The sequence below is a fragment of the Helianthus annuus genome, chromosome 16 (genome assembly GCF_002127325.2).
Source record: "Helianthus annuus cultivar XRQ/B chromosome 16, HanXRQr2.0-SUNRISE, whole genome shotgun sequence".
Lineage (NCBI taxonomy): Eukaryota > Viridiplantae > Streptophyta > Magnoliopsida > Asterales > Asteraceae > Helianthus > Helianthus annuus.
In genome coordinates this window covers 182804120-182819890 of record NC_035448.2, presented here as the reverse complement: position 1 = coordinate 182819890, position 15771 = coordinate 182804120, and the positions used below count along the sequence as shown (strand labels likewise).

The following is a 15771-nucleotide window of genomic DNA, read 5'->3' as shown; positions in this document are numbered from 1 at the left end:
TTTGGTATTTTAACCCCTCTGATTAATTTGATTTTTCACTTCTAATTCAAAAGTTTTCATATTTTGCAATTTAGCCCCTTTATTTTTTTTTACTTTCAGTCCAAAACTTTTCATCTTTTGCAATATAATCGCAACATTTTTTTTTACTTTCAACTTTAGTCTCTTAGACCATGGGGTATGGTGGGGCTTGGGTTGGAGCTTGGGTTGGGCATTGGTTAACACGTGGAATGGGGTGGCAGACATGGGTAAACCCACAAGAACACACGGTATGGTGGGGCGGGGGTTTGGGGGGCGTGGGTTTGGTGGGCTTGTGGGCTGACCGGCTGGGCTGACCCACTGGGCAGACCCAATATGATTTAAAACACAAATTTAATTTTTTTAATATTTTTAAATAAAGAAAATTACAAAAAAAAATTCCTAACTTTTATATTTGTTTTTTATCTCTTCTCTCAACGCCAAGACTATTTCTAACTCGTCACCCTGTAGGGGATCAATCGGCTGGGATAGAATTTTCAAATCATTCCGTCTTTGTTTCAGGGCATCTCTAGCGGCAATGGGGATAGTGAAAAAATGGAAGAAAATTTAATTTTTTTTTCATATAGCCGTTGGTCAACGGCTAGCCCAACGGCTATTTTCTTTTGGCCATTCACAATCCGCCAACTCACCTTGCTCCCCCGCCCCCCGCCCGACTTGAAAGCCAAGCCCCAAGGGGCCACGCCCCAACCCAAGCCCACCCGGGGTGGTGTCTTGGGCGTTTTACCCCAACCCACGCCCCAACCCAAGCCCCATACCCCACGACCTTATATACTTTTCATTTTTCATAAGTTCTTCGTTTAACGTGTCGTTCTAAATTTCCGACTTAACACGCCGCAACAGGCGTGTGGGGTTCAACGTTTTTTCATCTATTTTTTCATGTTTGACATGTCCGTCGCAGCGCTTCTATTTTTCCCCATTTGATAGGTCTGTCGCAACGTGCGAGTCAGAAATCGACATAGTTATTTTTTCCTTGGTTTTACACATAGGCTCGTGGTCATGTGAGAAACATTTGCCTTTCATCTAACATGATATATAACTATTGAATCCCCCGCCGTATTGCGGCGGGTGGTAAATCTAGTTAATTATATATAAAAATCATTTTTTAATACCCTATTCTTTTGGCATTATGCTCTTTTGCAAACTAACTATTTGGAACACATTGCTTATGTAGAACTCAATAATCCGATTGTCTCTTGTGGTGTTGATGTCGTATGACACAGGGAATTAAATTTGGGTGTAGTATATGTCCCTTGATATAGACTCTTGAAATTCACTTTGTATGCTACTTCGGTTAAGTGTACTCCATCCCAGCTAACATATGTATCTGGATCATCACACAAGATAGTTGATTCATCTCTACATCTCGCTGAAGCGTTGTAATTAAACGGCCCTCCACATCCACAACATGCCTTCAAGGCCCCGCTTGTGAATCCTGTAATAAGACCCTTTTTGCACATCTGGATTTTGGGCATAATATATTAAATTCATGTATATGATATGTTATATACCGTATGCATCCGGAGAATTGTAAATCTGCATATGGCAGCATTGTACTAGCCAGCATAGATGACGATGACATTAGGATTAAGCTCTTGAATATGATTTAGTTTTGTTTGCAACATATCATTATGATATTCGCTAAACTCATTTAACTTGGTGAGGCAACCGGTTATGGGATCATACCCTTCCTTTTCAGACGCACCAGACACGCCTAGACACACCTGTTGTCAAATACTAAGGAAAGCATCCAATTGGAAAGTTTCCTAGAACAACTAGAGTTTGAGCTCCCATATCAATGAATTCATGTATTTAAATTTATTTAAATCAAACCTATGTAATTAAATCATATACTACTAGATAAAGGTTTGAAGTATACTTTCATGTCCAATAGAAGAGGCTTGTGTACGTGGAGTAGAATCGACAGATTTTTGGTTTGTGATAATGTTTTTAACAGGTGGCCGAATGCTTGTGTACGAGCTTTAAAGAGAGATTTTTCTGACCACTCGCCATTGGTTTTCTCGGTAGTAGATACTAATTTTGGTCCTAAACCCTTTAGGATGTTCGATTCTTGGCTAGATAGGCCGGGTTGTATTGAGGTGGTTAATTGGTTTGTGAGGGATGGTCTAATGAAGGGGCTGCGGATAGTAATTTGTTAAACAAGTTGAAAAAACTCCGGACATCCTTAAAGGAATGGTTTCGCAAGTATAGCTCTAAGGAATTGGAAGATGAGGCTCGTTTACGAAAAGAAAAGGAGGAGCTTGAGGTTCAAATGGAGATTAAAGAATTGGATGAAACAGATCTTTGGATTTGGTCAGAGTGTAAGAAAGCTATCGAAGATATTGAACACCATAAGACGTGAGACCTGAGACAAAAATCTCGTGTCAAATGGGCTTCGCTGGGAGACGAAAATTCTTCTTTCTTCCATAATGTTGTTAATGGCAGAAAGGCGCGAAACTCTATTCCGGGCATTATGATTAATGGTGATTGGGTTACTAAACCGTCGCTGGTGAAGAGAGACGTTTTGAGATTTTTTCGTAGCCATTTCAAGGAGAACACTCCTGTTCGGCCTTCGCTAATGTGCACGGGTATGAAGACAATTAGTGATCTTGATCGACATGCTCTGGTTGCTATGTTCTCAAAATAGGAAATCAAAGACGCGGTGTTCGAGTGTGGTTCGAACAAGGCCCCTGGTCCGGATGGGTTTAATTTTCGCTTTGTTAAGCGGTTTTGGAATTTTTTTGAGGAGGATTTTTATAATATCATGGTGGAGTTTCATGCTTCGGGTATTATTAATTCTGGATGTGGGTCCTCATTCATCACGTTGATTCCAAAGGTGAAAACTCCGTTGGGGCTTGGCCTATTACCCTTGTCGGGATGGTTAGTAAAGTTATCTCCAAAATTCTTGCTAACCGCCTCAAAAAGGTAATGGGTCAGGTTATCTCAGAGGCTCAGTCGGCTTTCCTAGCTGATCGTTTTATCCTTGATGGCCCGCTTATTGAGACCACCTATTAATGAAATTTTTCGCTTCACCCATAATTAAGGCATCATCTGCATAAAAAAGATGGGTTAAATCTGCTTCACCGTCTGATCGTTTGTTCGCTCGTAGGTCCTTGCTTTGAGGGGCTTCGAGTTGTGTTAATGAAATTCTCTTTTCAAAAAAAAAAATACTACTAGATAAAGGGAAAACCAATTAATGAAAAATTGAGGGGGGTGATATTATTAAAAAAAATATAACGACGTTGTATCTCTTATTACGTAACAACTTTTACTTTTTCAGAAAAAAGCTTAAAGTCTACAAAAGTTGTTACACATAACACATGACAGTCCCTGGTTGTTACACGTAACACGTCAGCAAAAAGGTGTAACACGTGGCAAAAGGAGGTCCATTCATTTGCGTCCACAGTCCACGACCAAGAATTCGAAGCCCGCCCAATTGTTACCTCGAAAAGCAAACCTAGGTAGGCCATTAAGTCACTAACTTCCTCATTACTTGTAGGAGTCATCCTCCAATCCCAAACCATATACATACCATTTGACCCATTTTTTAGCCTATCATGCATACAAACATCTTTACGTCGATCTAATAAATACAAGTTCAGAATCAAATCTTTTAACGGGGTAGACCCAATCCACCAATCCTGCCAAAACATGAACCTTCTACCATCTCCTAGGTTCCCTTTGATAAGCCTATCTAAGTGAATTCCATCTTTTTTCAACTCTGAGTAAAGAGTTACAATTTGCTTCTAAAGACCTGTAGCCGAGGATTTAAATGGAATCCAATTGGAGTTGATCCGATTAAAGTGGATGGCATGAATAGAGACATTCCAAAGTCTAGAGCCCCCATTTTCATCCTCCAAAACCATTTTACCAGAAGACTTATATTACAGAGAGGAACAAGACCCAAACCACCCAATTTTTGAGATTGAGTCACTTTGGCCCAAGAAACCCAATGAACAAAGTTACTATGTTTGTTACCTCCCCAAAGAAATTTTCTCCTCAAACCATCGATTTATGAATCACTCGAGAAAGGGGCCCGAAAAAGAGAAAAAGAAATAAACTAGTAAGCATTCAAAAACTGACTTGACAAGAGTCCCCTCCTACCAATGGAAAGAACTGAGGCCTTCCATAGCGACACACGTGCCTCACTAAGTCAATTACCGGTTTCCAATTTTTATAAAGTTTCATATTTGCGCCAATAGGTAACCCAAGTGTAAGGTCCGCTTTTCTTTAATGTTAGACTACTCACATAAGGATGATTTTTCGGACAATTAAAATACCAACTTAACACATAATGAAAAATTTTACAAAAATTGGGCATGACCCGTTCGTAAAACGGACGTCACCCCTGTTTTTGACATAATAGACAACGTTCACATAAGACCCTTTTTACACAAAACCATCCCAAACAAAACAACAAGTTTTCAAATCTAAAACTTTTAACAAAGTTTAACAAGTAACAAAAACATGGACCCAAAAACATGCATGTAAACTTGCGGAAGCGCTTGGTTTAATGAGGCTTGAACATGTGCTCGCTCCATATCTCCAAATCGCCTATAGAGGTGCTTTACCTACATAAACATTCAAGATTAAAAAAAAGTTAGTTATCACCATAGTAAATCATAACCTTTCGTTTTAGCTTTATCCATACAAAACATTCTTACTTTCACGCATTCAACAACCCAATAGTTGGGTTTTTGCATAAACACTCTCGTAGAGAGTTAAGCATACACATTCGACCCGTTTAATTGGGTTTTGCATAAACACTCTCGTAGAGAGTTAAGCATTCACATTCGACCCGTTTAATTGGGTTTTGCATAAACACTCTCGTAGAGAGTTAAGCATACACATTCGACCCGTTTAATTGGGTTTTTTGGCTTTCAACATTACTCTTTCTTCTATCCGTAAAACGGATTATAACTTTCATCTTTATTATAGCATTCAAGCTATCCGTTAGAACGGATGGCGTTCATCTTTTTCTTGACACGATTGAATTTCAATCGATCAAAATGCATAGCTTAACACCACTTTCGTTAACATGCCCAAATCCACAAGGGATTTGTCGCTTACTTACTACTTGTCGCATTTGTTACACAAGGATAGTTTTTACATCAAATTTTATATAAATAGAGAATATAACAAGGACTCGTATGCAACGAAACATACCTCGATCTTGCGCTCCTTCCGTTTTCTTGGCGCTTGTACCTTCTTCCTTTATGCCTACATTAGAACATTCATTCACTTCATTTAGTTTGTGGTTTCATTATACTATTTCCACATACATTCTTCTTTTAGGCATTTCATCGAACACTTGGTAAGCATCATATATAAGGTACAAGGTACAAGTTTATTAAGCACGTTCCTACTAGCTCATCACAACACAAAAATCACCTTCCTCTAAATTCATATAATTTCCATCCTAAAATCAGTTTATCTAGCATTCGAGCATCACAACAATTTCACATATCAACTAACACATGATCATAATCCTTATGAATTTCCTATTAGTAACATAATCTTTACAAAGTGGGTTTTCACTACACTTTTCATAGAACATAATTTCAAGCATGATTCCTGTTCTAAAAAGCAATCTTAACCCAGATTTATTACAATTGTTACAAGGAATCGAGATTGGGTCTAACCCCTCATTCTAAAAATCATAGATTCAGAAAATCAAGCTTACCACTTACGAAATTGAGGTTAGTTATTCAGATTTATGGACTCATGCACTGGATTATCTTGAGAATTAAGATCCAATTGCTTGTTTTTGCTTGAGCTAGGGTTTCTCCCCTTCTCTTGCTTGTTCGATCGATCCCCACCAACACACCAGTGTGTTGGTTTTTGTTAAATTATTATTATTATTTAAACTTTGTCACAATCAAAACTTTAGTCCCTAGGGTTATAAGTGTGGATAGTTATCACACTAGCTTTCTTTCTTGTTAACTAATACCAAAATCTTTTAACTTGGTTAATTCTTACAATTTATACACCTTTAGTAAAATAAGTAAATGAATAGCATATTTTGGGGTGTTACAAGTCTACCCCCCTTACAAGAGGTTTCGTCCCCGAAACCTGAACACATAACAATTTAAATATTGACATACCGAAAAGAAAAGGGTAGTGCTTCCTCATTTCGTCTTCAGTTTCCCATGTAAGATCCGAACCCTTTCGGTGTCGCCATTGAACCAACACTTGTTTAACAGCTTTGTTGCGGAGATTCTTCACCTTGAAATCCTTAATGGCTATGGGTTTTTCGACATAATTTAACCCTTCGTCCAACTCGATATCATCGAGTGGTACTAGTGCTGTCTCATCCGCAAGACACTTTCTTAATTGCGACACGTGGAAGGTATGGTGAATCCCGTCTAGAGCAGGCGGTAATTCTAGTCGATACGCAACCCTTCCAACCCGAGCTAAGATTTTAAACGGCCCGATGTAACGAGGACCTAACTTTCCCCGTTTGCGAAAACGGATTATACCCTTCCATGGGGACACTTTTAGCAAGACAAAATCTCCGACTTGGAATTCGATAGGACGCCTTCTCTTGTCTGCATAAGCTTTTTGCCGATCTTGAGCTGCTTTCAACCTTGTTCTAACCATTTCGATCTTTTCATTCGTTACTGCTATTAAATCACTTGGTGCAAGCTCTCTTTGTCCTACTTCGCCCCAACATACGGGAGTCCTACATTTTCTCCCGTATAATAGTTCGTAAGGTGCCATTTGAATACCACTATGGTAACTGTTATTATAAGAAAATTCGACCAGTGGCAATTGGTCGTCCCAACTTCCCCCAAAATCTAAGGCACACGCCCTCAACATATCAACGAGTGTTTGAATGGTTCTTTCTGACTGGCCGTCAGTTTGAGGGTGATAGGCGGTACTTATGTGCAACTTCGTACCCACACTCTCGTGAAACTTTCGCCAGTAACGAGAAGTAAATCTAGTGTCCCGATCCGAGACAATCGACACGGGCACTCCATGACGGGATATGATCTAGTTCATATAAATTTCTGCCATTTTCTCGGAAGAGTAAGCTTCTTTGATGGGTAAGAAGTGAGCGCTTTTTGTAAGTCGGTCTACGATTACCCATATTGTATCGTGCCCTTTCTTTGTTTTAGGAAGTTTGGTTATCAAATCCATCGTTAGTTCCTCCCACTTCCATACCGGTATCTCCAAAGGTTGTAACTTCCCGTATGGCTTTTGATGTTCTGCTTTCACTTGGGAGCATGTTAAGCATTTCGCGACGTATTTAACTATGTCACGCTTCATACCCGGCCACCAATAATTGGCTTTCAAGTCCCGATACATCTTTGTAGCCCCGGGATGGACCGAATATCGAGACTTATGTGCCTCGTCGAGCAAGGCAGCCTTGACTTCACAGAATCGCGGGATCCAAATTCGGCCGAACCGCGTCTTAAGCCCGGTCGAATTCTGTTCTAGATTATCGATCACACCTTTTAATCGTTCCCTCTTCAGGTCTTCCGCTCCGAGCGACTTTATTTGGGATTCGCGTATCGCCTCGAGTAATCGTGGCGTAACTATCATCTTCATGGATTTCACTCTTATGGGAGATGGATACTCTTTACGGCTTAACGCATCGGCTACTACATTTGCCTTCCCCGGGTGGTAGAGGATATCACAATCATAATCTTTGATAAGTTCCAACCACCTCCGCTGCCTCATATTTAGGTCTTTCTGTTCAAAGAAATATTTAAGGCTTTTGTGGTCTGAGTAAATGGTGCATTTTGCCCCATATAGATAATGCCTCCAAATCTTTAATGCGAACACTACCGCCGCTAATTCTAAGTCGTGGGTGGGGTAGTTCACCTCATGTGGCTTCAATTGCCGTGAAGCATAAGCGATAACTCTCCCTCTTTGCATTAGAACGCAACCCAATCCCTGGTGTGAAGCGTCTGAATAGACCACCAGGTCTTCGGTTCCGTCTGGTAATGTTAAGATCGGGGGACTTGATAGTTTCTCTTTTAACATTTGAAAAGCCTCCTCCTGTTCTTTTCCCCATACAAACTTCTCTTTCTTTCTTGTCAATTTTGTTAAGGGTAAGGCTATCTTGGAAAAATCCTGTATGAACCTTCTGTAGTATCCAGCAAGACCCAGAAAACTTCTTATCTCTGTTGGGTTTTTCGGAGAAACCCACTTCATTACAACATCGATCTTTGAAGGATCAACCAAAACACCTTCCGAATTTATCACATGCCCCAGAAACTGCACTTCCCTGAGCCAAAAGGCGCATTTTGAAAATTTTGCGTAGAGCTTCTCCTTACGGAGAACTTCAAGTACTTCACGCAAGTGTACTGCATGTTCGTCTTTGCTTCGTGAATAAACCAGAATATCATCTATGAATACAATCACAGACCTATCCAACATGGGTCGGCATACACGGTTCATAAGGTCCATAAATGCCGCCGGCGCATTTGTTAACCCGAAGGACATAACTAAGAACTCATAATGTCCATAACGGGTGCTAAATGCGGTCTTTGGAATGTCTTCTTCCCGTACCCTAACTTGATGGTACCCCGATCGCAGGTCTATCTTGGAGAACCAACTCGCCCCTTGTAACTGATCAAAAAGCTCGTCAATTCTAGGTAAAGGGTAGCGGTTCTTTATGGTCAGCTTATTTAACTCCCTATAGTCGATGCACATGCGCATCGACCCGTCTTTCTTCTTAACAAATAAGACAGGCGCTCCCCAAGGCGACACACTTGGGTGTATGAAGCCCTTGTCTAGGAGGTCTTGTAATTGTGTCATTAATTCCCGCATTTCCATGGGAGCTAACCTATAGGGAGCCTTCGCGACCGGTTTCGCACCCGGATTCAGTTCGATATTAAATTCCACTTCTCGCTCGGGAGGGAGACCCGGCAATTCCTCCGGGAATACATCCGGAAATTCGTTCACAATTTCAACATCTTCAAGCTTCGGAGAGCCTTGTTGAGTATTTATCACGTAAGCTAAGTATGCTCTACTCCCATTGAGCACATACTTGGTAGCTTGAATGAGGGTACATAACTTCGCTTCCATCTTTCTTTCGCCTTGTACATTTAATCGCCTTCCACTTGGAGTTTGGAGATGTATAGTTTTGGTTTCACAATTTATCTCCGCGTGGTTTTGGGACATCCAATCCATACCCACTATTACTTTAAATTCCCCCAAGATCATGGGTATAAGATCGATAGCAAACTCCTCATCCTCAATGGTTAATTTACAATTCTTACATATTTCGTGCAACAAATAATTTTTACTATCTGCTATCTCTACTTCTAAGGGCATCGACATCCGTTCAATCTTAAAGGAAGGATGTTGTACGATTTCACTAGAGATAAATGACATAGTGGCCCCGGTATCAAACAAAACATAAACCGGCATTGAGTTTATTAAAAAGATACCTGAGACCACATTCGGCTGGGATTTGGCTTCTTCCGAGGTGATTTGAAACATTCTCCCCTTCGCCTTAGAACTCTCTTGTTTCTTATCTTCTTTCTTTGACTCTTGCTGAAGCTTCGGGCATTCCGACTTGATATGCCCCCTTTCAAAACAGTTGAAACAAGTCTTTGGGTTGTTCGGGCATTGATAAGACGAATGCCCCTCCTTCCCGCATTTGAAGCACCCCTTTTTGCCTAGCAAACATTCTCCGGTATGGAGCTTTCCACACGTCTTGCATGGTGTAATTCCACCTTTCGACTTACCCTTCCTTCCTTGATCCTGAAACTTCCCCTTTTTAGATGGACTAAAACTTGCACCCTTTTCACTCGGTCTCTTTTCACCTCGTTCTTCTTGCCTTTTAATCTCGATCTCCCTATCCCGCGCTAAATCAACGAGCTCCTCGAGGGTTTCACATTTCGAGGGAGTGACGAATTCTCTAATTTCTGCCTTTAACACGCCATAGAACCGATTTATCTTCATTCTCTCGGTTGTTACCAATTCTCCAGAGAACTTCATCTTATCCATAAAAGTGTTTGCTATTTCATTTACTGATTCGTTTTTCTGTCGGAGGCGTAAGAAATCCTCCTGAATCTTGTCGATAGCCGACTGAGGACAATGATATCTCATGAAGGGCCCCTTGAACTCTTGCCAAGTCATAACTTGCAGCCTATCGTCGCCTATTTCCTTGCTGTGCGCATCCCACCAATCTTTCGCTTGATGGGTTAGTAAACCGGTAGCGAACATCACTTGGTCCTCCTTATCGCACCGGCTTCGTATAAACACCGCCTGTCACACCCCCGATTTCCACGTGTCACCGGTGGGCCCGGTGTGGGGTACAGTGACGTAGTTGGCATCGTCATAGACAATCAACACAATATAATAATGCACAGCGGAAGCAGAATAGAAACATTTCAACTTTAAATAAAGTGCAATAATAAATATCACAGTAGTTGAAATGGATCCACAGGCGGATCAGATAAAATAAGATAAAAATAGTTTAACAGATAATTGTCGTCCAAGCTTGCGAGACTATAGTGGACGCTCTTAGGAAACAGCCAGCCTATTTCCGTATAGTACCTGCACTTAATCTTTTGGGAAAAATACGTCAGTTTACACTGGTAAATACAAATCGACTGACTCATTTTGAAAATGATTGAAAATTTATTTAAATGCACAAGGCATAAATATTTTTATTAACTTGGGATAATTATATAATATAAACTTGTGAACGGATTACATGCACTTGTATCTCTGGTGGCCCGGGATCTGCTGTCCGGGCTAGAGATTAAATGACACACCACATTAAAGAGTTATACACGTCGGGTGTACGCCTACACCCCATGCTCTGGTCGTGGCCATCTCGTAAGATAATGCCAAGGATATCCGGGACACGGTCAATAACCCCCCAAAGCCTTTAAGTAAGACAAAACTGTTTAAACGAAGTCGCACAAGCTATTCAAGACTGTACACCTATAAGGCGCAGGACTTGTGCGCCCGATCAAGCGGTATTTTAAATACCGTACCCCAAGCCCGTATAGGGAAAATAAGTCAAAATGTATTTACCTGAGCAAGTATAAGTCACAAACGATAAGTGTTGGTAGCTTTTACCGGGCCTCCTAATCTGGAACAAAGGTTTATAATTAACCTATTAGATTCCTAACGGCCTTTTATTTAAGCTTAAACTTTGACCGGTTAGTTTCAGGAATGATACGGTTTACGCACGATTAAGCGAAAGACCGGATAGAATATGATTTAGACCCGACAAGTTTGAATACTTGTATAATATGGGTATACTAAATACATTCTGGATTTTGAAATAAAAATGATATCGTTTGACCCGTTTCGATCAATTTACGCAAACTAGTTACGTAAACCGAACCGAACGCGAGAAGGGCGATACGGGTAGACCAATGATTCAAATGCAAGTTCCCTGAGATAATATGCTTAAAATATGCTATTATATCAGTAAGTTATGTCCTATATTGCCCGGAGTAATTTTCAACTCAATTTATGCCTTAGAAGGGCATTTTGGTCATTTAAAAGATGATAAAAGGGTAAAATTAGAAATCTGGGTTTCGGGTCTGGTTCATACAGTAAATATACTTAATATAACATATTATATCAGTAGGGTATGACCCATATATCAAATTTATCATTTAAAATCAAACTATGCACCGTAGGGGCAATTTAGTAATTTCACAAGGGCTAAAAATGCCAAAACTGGAAATCTGAGTTCATATACTTATACTTACTGTTTTTATATGAAAATATGCTAAACACATCAGTAGGTGTAGGTCTTATATGTTTAAAACAAGTATAACGCTTACTATGCGCTTAAAACGCTAAATATGCGATTTAAGGGCGTTTTCGGGTTTTCAAATTAAATCTGAGATTTTTATATTTCCAGAATACTTAAAATAATTTATTCATCATATAAAATCAGTAGAAAAAGGTTTCGGGTCAAAAGGATATGTAAAACTCATTTTATGGCTAAAACGGTCAAAACCGACATAAGCCGAAATGACTAGGCGATCTAGGATCCGTTCAGCCAAAAATTAATTAAAAATCATCAAAATTCCCAGAATATTATATTACTTCTGTTGGTAAAAAGTTTTGCATCAAAACGTGGCCAGAAACGGGTTCTACGCAAAAAGGACCGTTTATGTAAATTTATAATATAGTTTTACGCTAATGGCCATAACTCACAATCTGGACCACCAACTGATCCGAAACTTTCGGTGCAAGTTCATATATTAGGAATAAAGATTTCTATCCTTTCACTTTTCCAAAAATCACGTTCTAAATCAAAAAGGGCAAAATAGTCAACTTTATGCATAAATAGGAAACATGCATTCGAATCGGCTAAGCATACACTCAATCAAAGAAAATTCCAGAAAGTTTAACTAAAATAAAAATAGTCAAAAATACTTTCCAATACAGATCTCGAACATGCGTGTACGAATCCGAATCGATAGTCTACGAAATAATCGTTTTACAAGACTTTCGGTTCCGATTCGTGTCTATACTATAGATTGTCGAGTTGATGATGATTAAAACACATTCTTATATGTATTACAAGTTATTTATGATGATCAATCAGATTGCATGTCAAATATATTAACATTCAAGCTTATTTTTGCGAAAATCAATTCTGTTGACTTTTTAGAACCATGTTTGACTCGACAATTAGCATGCATATAGTGGGATTCAGATAGTGCCCTTTAGAGGGTTTGTTTCCCACATAAATACCAATCTATAACAGGTTTCAATTCGAGAAATGACTGAAAGAAATCCGTTTAATCAAAAAGTCAAAGCTTATGAACACCCAGTTTGACTTTTACTAATAATCAAAGCAAAAAAACGGATTATAGAACGAATTGAAAGCTTACAAAGGTCCTATAGGTGTTTAATGAACACTAGAAGTCGGCCTTGTTGATCAGATTGTCTCCAGAAAGCTTGCCTTGAAAGTTCTTGATAGAGAGCTCCTTGTTTACTTTGAGAATGTCCAAGAAATATGATCAAAATCTGATTTAAAGCCACAAATTCGTGGGTTACTGTTGCCTAGCCATGCATGGCTTCTAATTGGTGCAAAAGGAGGCAAGAACCAGCTGTTTCCCACTCATTTTCGGTCCCAAATCACCCAAATACGATTTTCTGCTCGCTGGCAGCCCCACGCGGCCCGCTTGGGCTTTACCAGGCGGGTCGCCTGACCCTGGTTCAGCCAAACTTCCTTCAGTTTTGGCAGAAATGGCCCCTGAGCTTGTACGCGATGTTTCGGCCACTTTTCTCGACCCGTAAACCCCCAAACTTGGTTTTTAAGAACCTTAGGACTTTTACCAACATGGTAATGTCCTCGGATAACTTTGCGCTCAACCGAAAAGCCATGAAATTCGACGTTGACGCTTTTAGTCCCTTAAGTACGGTTTTGGCCATAACTTTCTCATACGTTGACGAAACTTCATGAAATTTTTACCACATATTCTAGTGAGTATATTTTAGCTTTACAAAGCTTCGGGTCTGCCAAAAGTTCACTCAGAGGTATAAATTAAACATGTTGACACTTTTGGCCCCTATAGTTTGAAATACTTCACTTTTGTGAAATTTCCGCGTCGTATGATCCATGAACCATCCGTTAAAGGTTATAAACATTATGTAGGGTTATCATAGAGTCTATTTATCCATTGTTGACACTTTGGACCCTTACGTTCCATAGTTTTCACTGTTTGTCACTTTTAGTCCCTCTAAAGTATGTTTTCACATAACGGAACCTTATGACACGTGTCAAGACATTATTGGACGAAATTTTTCGAGGTGTTACATCCTCACCCCCTTAAAAGAAATCTCGACCCCGAGATTTATTCAAACAAATGGGGATATTTTTCTTTCATCGTGGATTCCACTTCCCACGTGTATTCGGGACCTCTACGGGCATCCCACTTGACCTTAACAATAGGCACGTGCTTCCTTCGAAGCTTCTTTACCTGTCGATCCTCAATCGACAAAGGTTTTTCCACAAATTTTAGACTTTCGTCTATGTGTATATCTGTATGCGGTATAACCAGTGAATCGTCAGCGAAACACTTCTTCAAATTACAGATGTGAAACACATTATGAATGGCACTAAGTTCTTCAGGCAAGTTTAACTTGTAAGCGACTGCCCCGACACGTTCGATTATCTCGAAAGGTCCTATATATCTCGGGCTTAGCTTGCCTTTCTTTCCAAATCGCATTACACCTTTCCAAGGTGATACCTTAAGCAACACTTTTTCACCCACATCAAAGTGAAAATCTTTGCGCTTAGGATCCGCATAACTTTTCTGCCTATCCCTGGCAGCTTTCAAACGATCACGGATCTGAACGATCTTGTCTGTCGTCTCAAAGACGATATCCGGTCCAGACAACTGGACATCTCCAACTTCTGCCCAACAAATGGGCGATCTACACTTCCTACCGTATAGGGCCTCAAAAGGCGCAACCTTTATGCTGGAATGGTAGCTATTGTTGTAGGAGAATTCAATCAGTGGTAAGTTCTTATCCCAACTACCACCCAAGTCGATCGCACATGCACGAAGCATGTCTTCCAAAGTTTGAATAGTACGCTCACTCTGACCATCAGTCTGAGGATGGTAAGCCGTACTAAAATTCAAACGAGTGCCCAACGACTGTTGGAAACTTTTCCAAAAATGCGACGTATATCTAGTATCTCTGTCAGAGATAATAGATATAGGTATACCATGTAGCGCTACTATCTTATCGACGTATAATTGAGCCAACATATCTGAGCTATACGTCTCTTTGATGGGTAGAAAATGAGCTGACTTAGTCAGTCTGTCAACTATGACCCATATGGTATCATTTCCCTTTTTCGTCTTTGGTAACTTGGTGATAAAATCCATTGTCACCATTTCCCATTTCCATTTGGGAATTTCAGGTTGCTGAAGCAAACCTGACGGCTTCTGATGCTCGGCCTTGACTTGCGCACAAGTCAAACATTTGGCCACATACTCGGCCACGGACTTTTTCAACCCAATCCACCAGTAGTTTGATTTTAAATCCTGGTACATCTTATCAGCTCCAGGATGAACTGAGTATTTAGAGCTGTGGGCTTCCTGGAGGATAACATCCCGAAGCCCTCCATAAACTGGAACCCATATTCGTCCGTTTAGGCGTAGCATTCCATCTTTGTCGTGGGATAACTGCTCCTCAGTTACTCCCAACTTTTCTGCAGGATAGTTAGCTTCCAGCACAGCTTCCTTCTGTGCAGCTAACACCCTTTCATTCAAATTATTTCTTATCTCAATGCGCTTGGCATTGATTCTGATCGGTTTAACCCTTTCCTTTCTACTTAAGGCGTCGGCAACCACATTTGCCTTGCCTGGATGGTATCTTATCTCACAGTCATAATCATTTAAAGTTTCCATCCATCGCCTTTGACGCATGTTCAATTCCTTCTGATTGAACAGATGCTGAAGACTCTTGTTATCCGAATAAATTATGCACTTGGTTCCATACAAGTAATGTCTCCATAGCTTCAAAGCAAATACAACCGCACCCAATTCCAAGTCGTGGGTGGTGTAGTTCTTCTCGTGCACCTTGAGCTGTCGAGAAGCGTAGGCAATGACTTTGCCTTTCTGCATGAGTACACAGCCCATGCCAGTATGTGATGCATCACAATACACCACAAATTCATCTATACCATCGGGCAACGTCAACACTGGCGCATTGCTCAGCTTCTGCTTCAGAATGTCAAAGGATTCCTGCTGCTTAGGGCCCCAATCAAACTTAATCTTCTTACGGGTT

General features: G+C 40.3%; 1 protein-coding gene and 1 long non-coding RNA gene across 2 annotated transcripts; both read right to left on the bottom strand.

Annotated features, from left to right (window-relative positions):
- Nucleotides 1-1199: 1199 nt before the first annotated feature.
- On the bottom strand, nucleotides 1200-2046 carry LOC110920134 (GDSL esterase/lipase At1g28610-like). Its single transcript, XM_022164368.1, has 3 exons — nucleotides 2011-2046; nucleotides 1595-1757; nucleotides 1200-1468 (listed from the first exon to the last, which is right to left on the bottom strand). Exons 1-3 carry the CDS (start codon nucleotides 2044-2046, stop codon nucleotides 1200-1202), a joined length of 468 nt encoding a protein of 155 aa, XP_022020060.1.
- A 2461-nt stretch (nucleotides 2047-4507) lies between these two features.
- LOC110918797 lies at nucleotides 4508-5850 on the bottom strand. The gene is made up of 3 exons (XR_002581546.2): nucleotides 5717-5850; nucleotides 5200-5253; nucleotides 4508-4604 (listed from the first exon to the last, which is right to left on the bottom strand). It is a non-coding gene; the product is annotated as an uncharacterized LOC110918797 (long non-coding RNA).
- Nucleotides 5851-15771: the final 9921 nt, after the last annotated feature.

Bases quoted from the DNA above. Each gene is read 5' to 3' on its own strand.
- LOC110920134 (XM_022164368.1), bottom strand. From the start codon at position 2,046: ATGGCGAGTGGTCAGAAAAATCTCTCTTTAAAGCTC. The intron at 1,758-2,010 runs GTACACAAGCAT...ATTTGACAACAG, and splicing joins AAAATCTCTCTTTAAAGCTC to GTGTGTCTAGGCGTGTCTGG. The intron at 1,469-1,594 runs GCTAGTACAATG...GTCTTATTACAG, and splicing joins TGTCATCGTCATCTATGCTG to GATTCACAAGCGGGGCCTTG.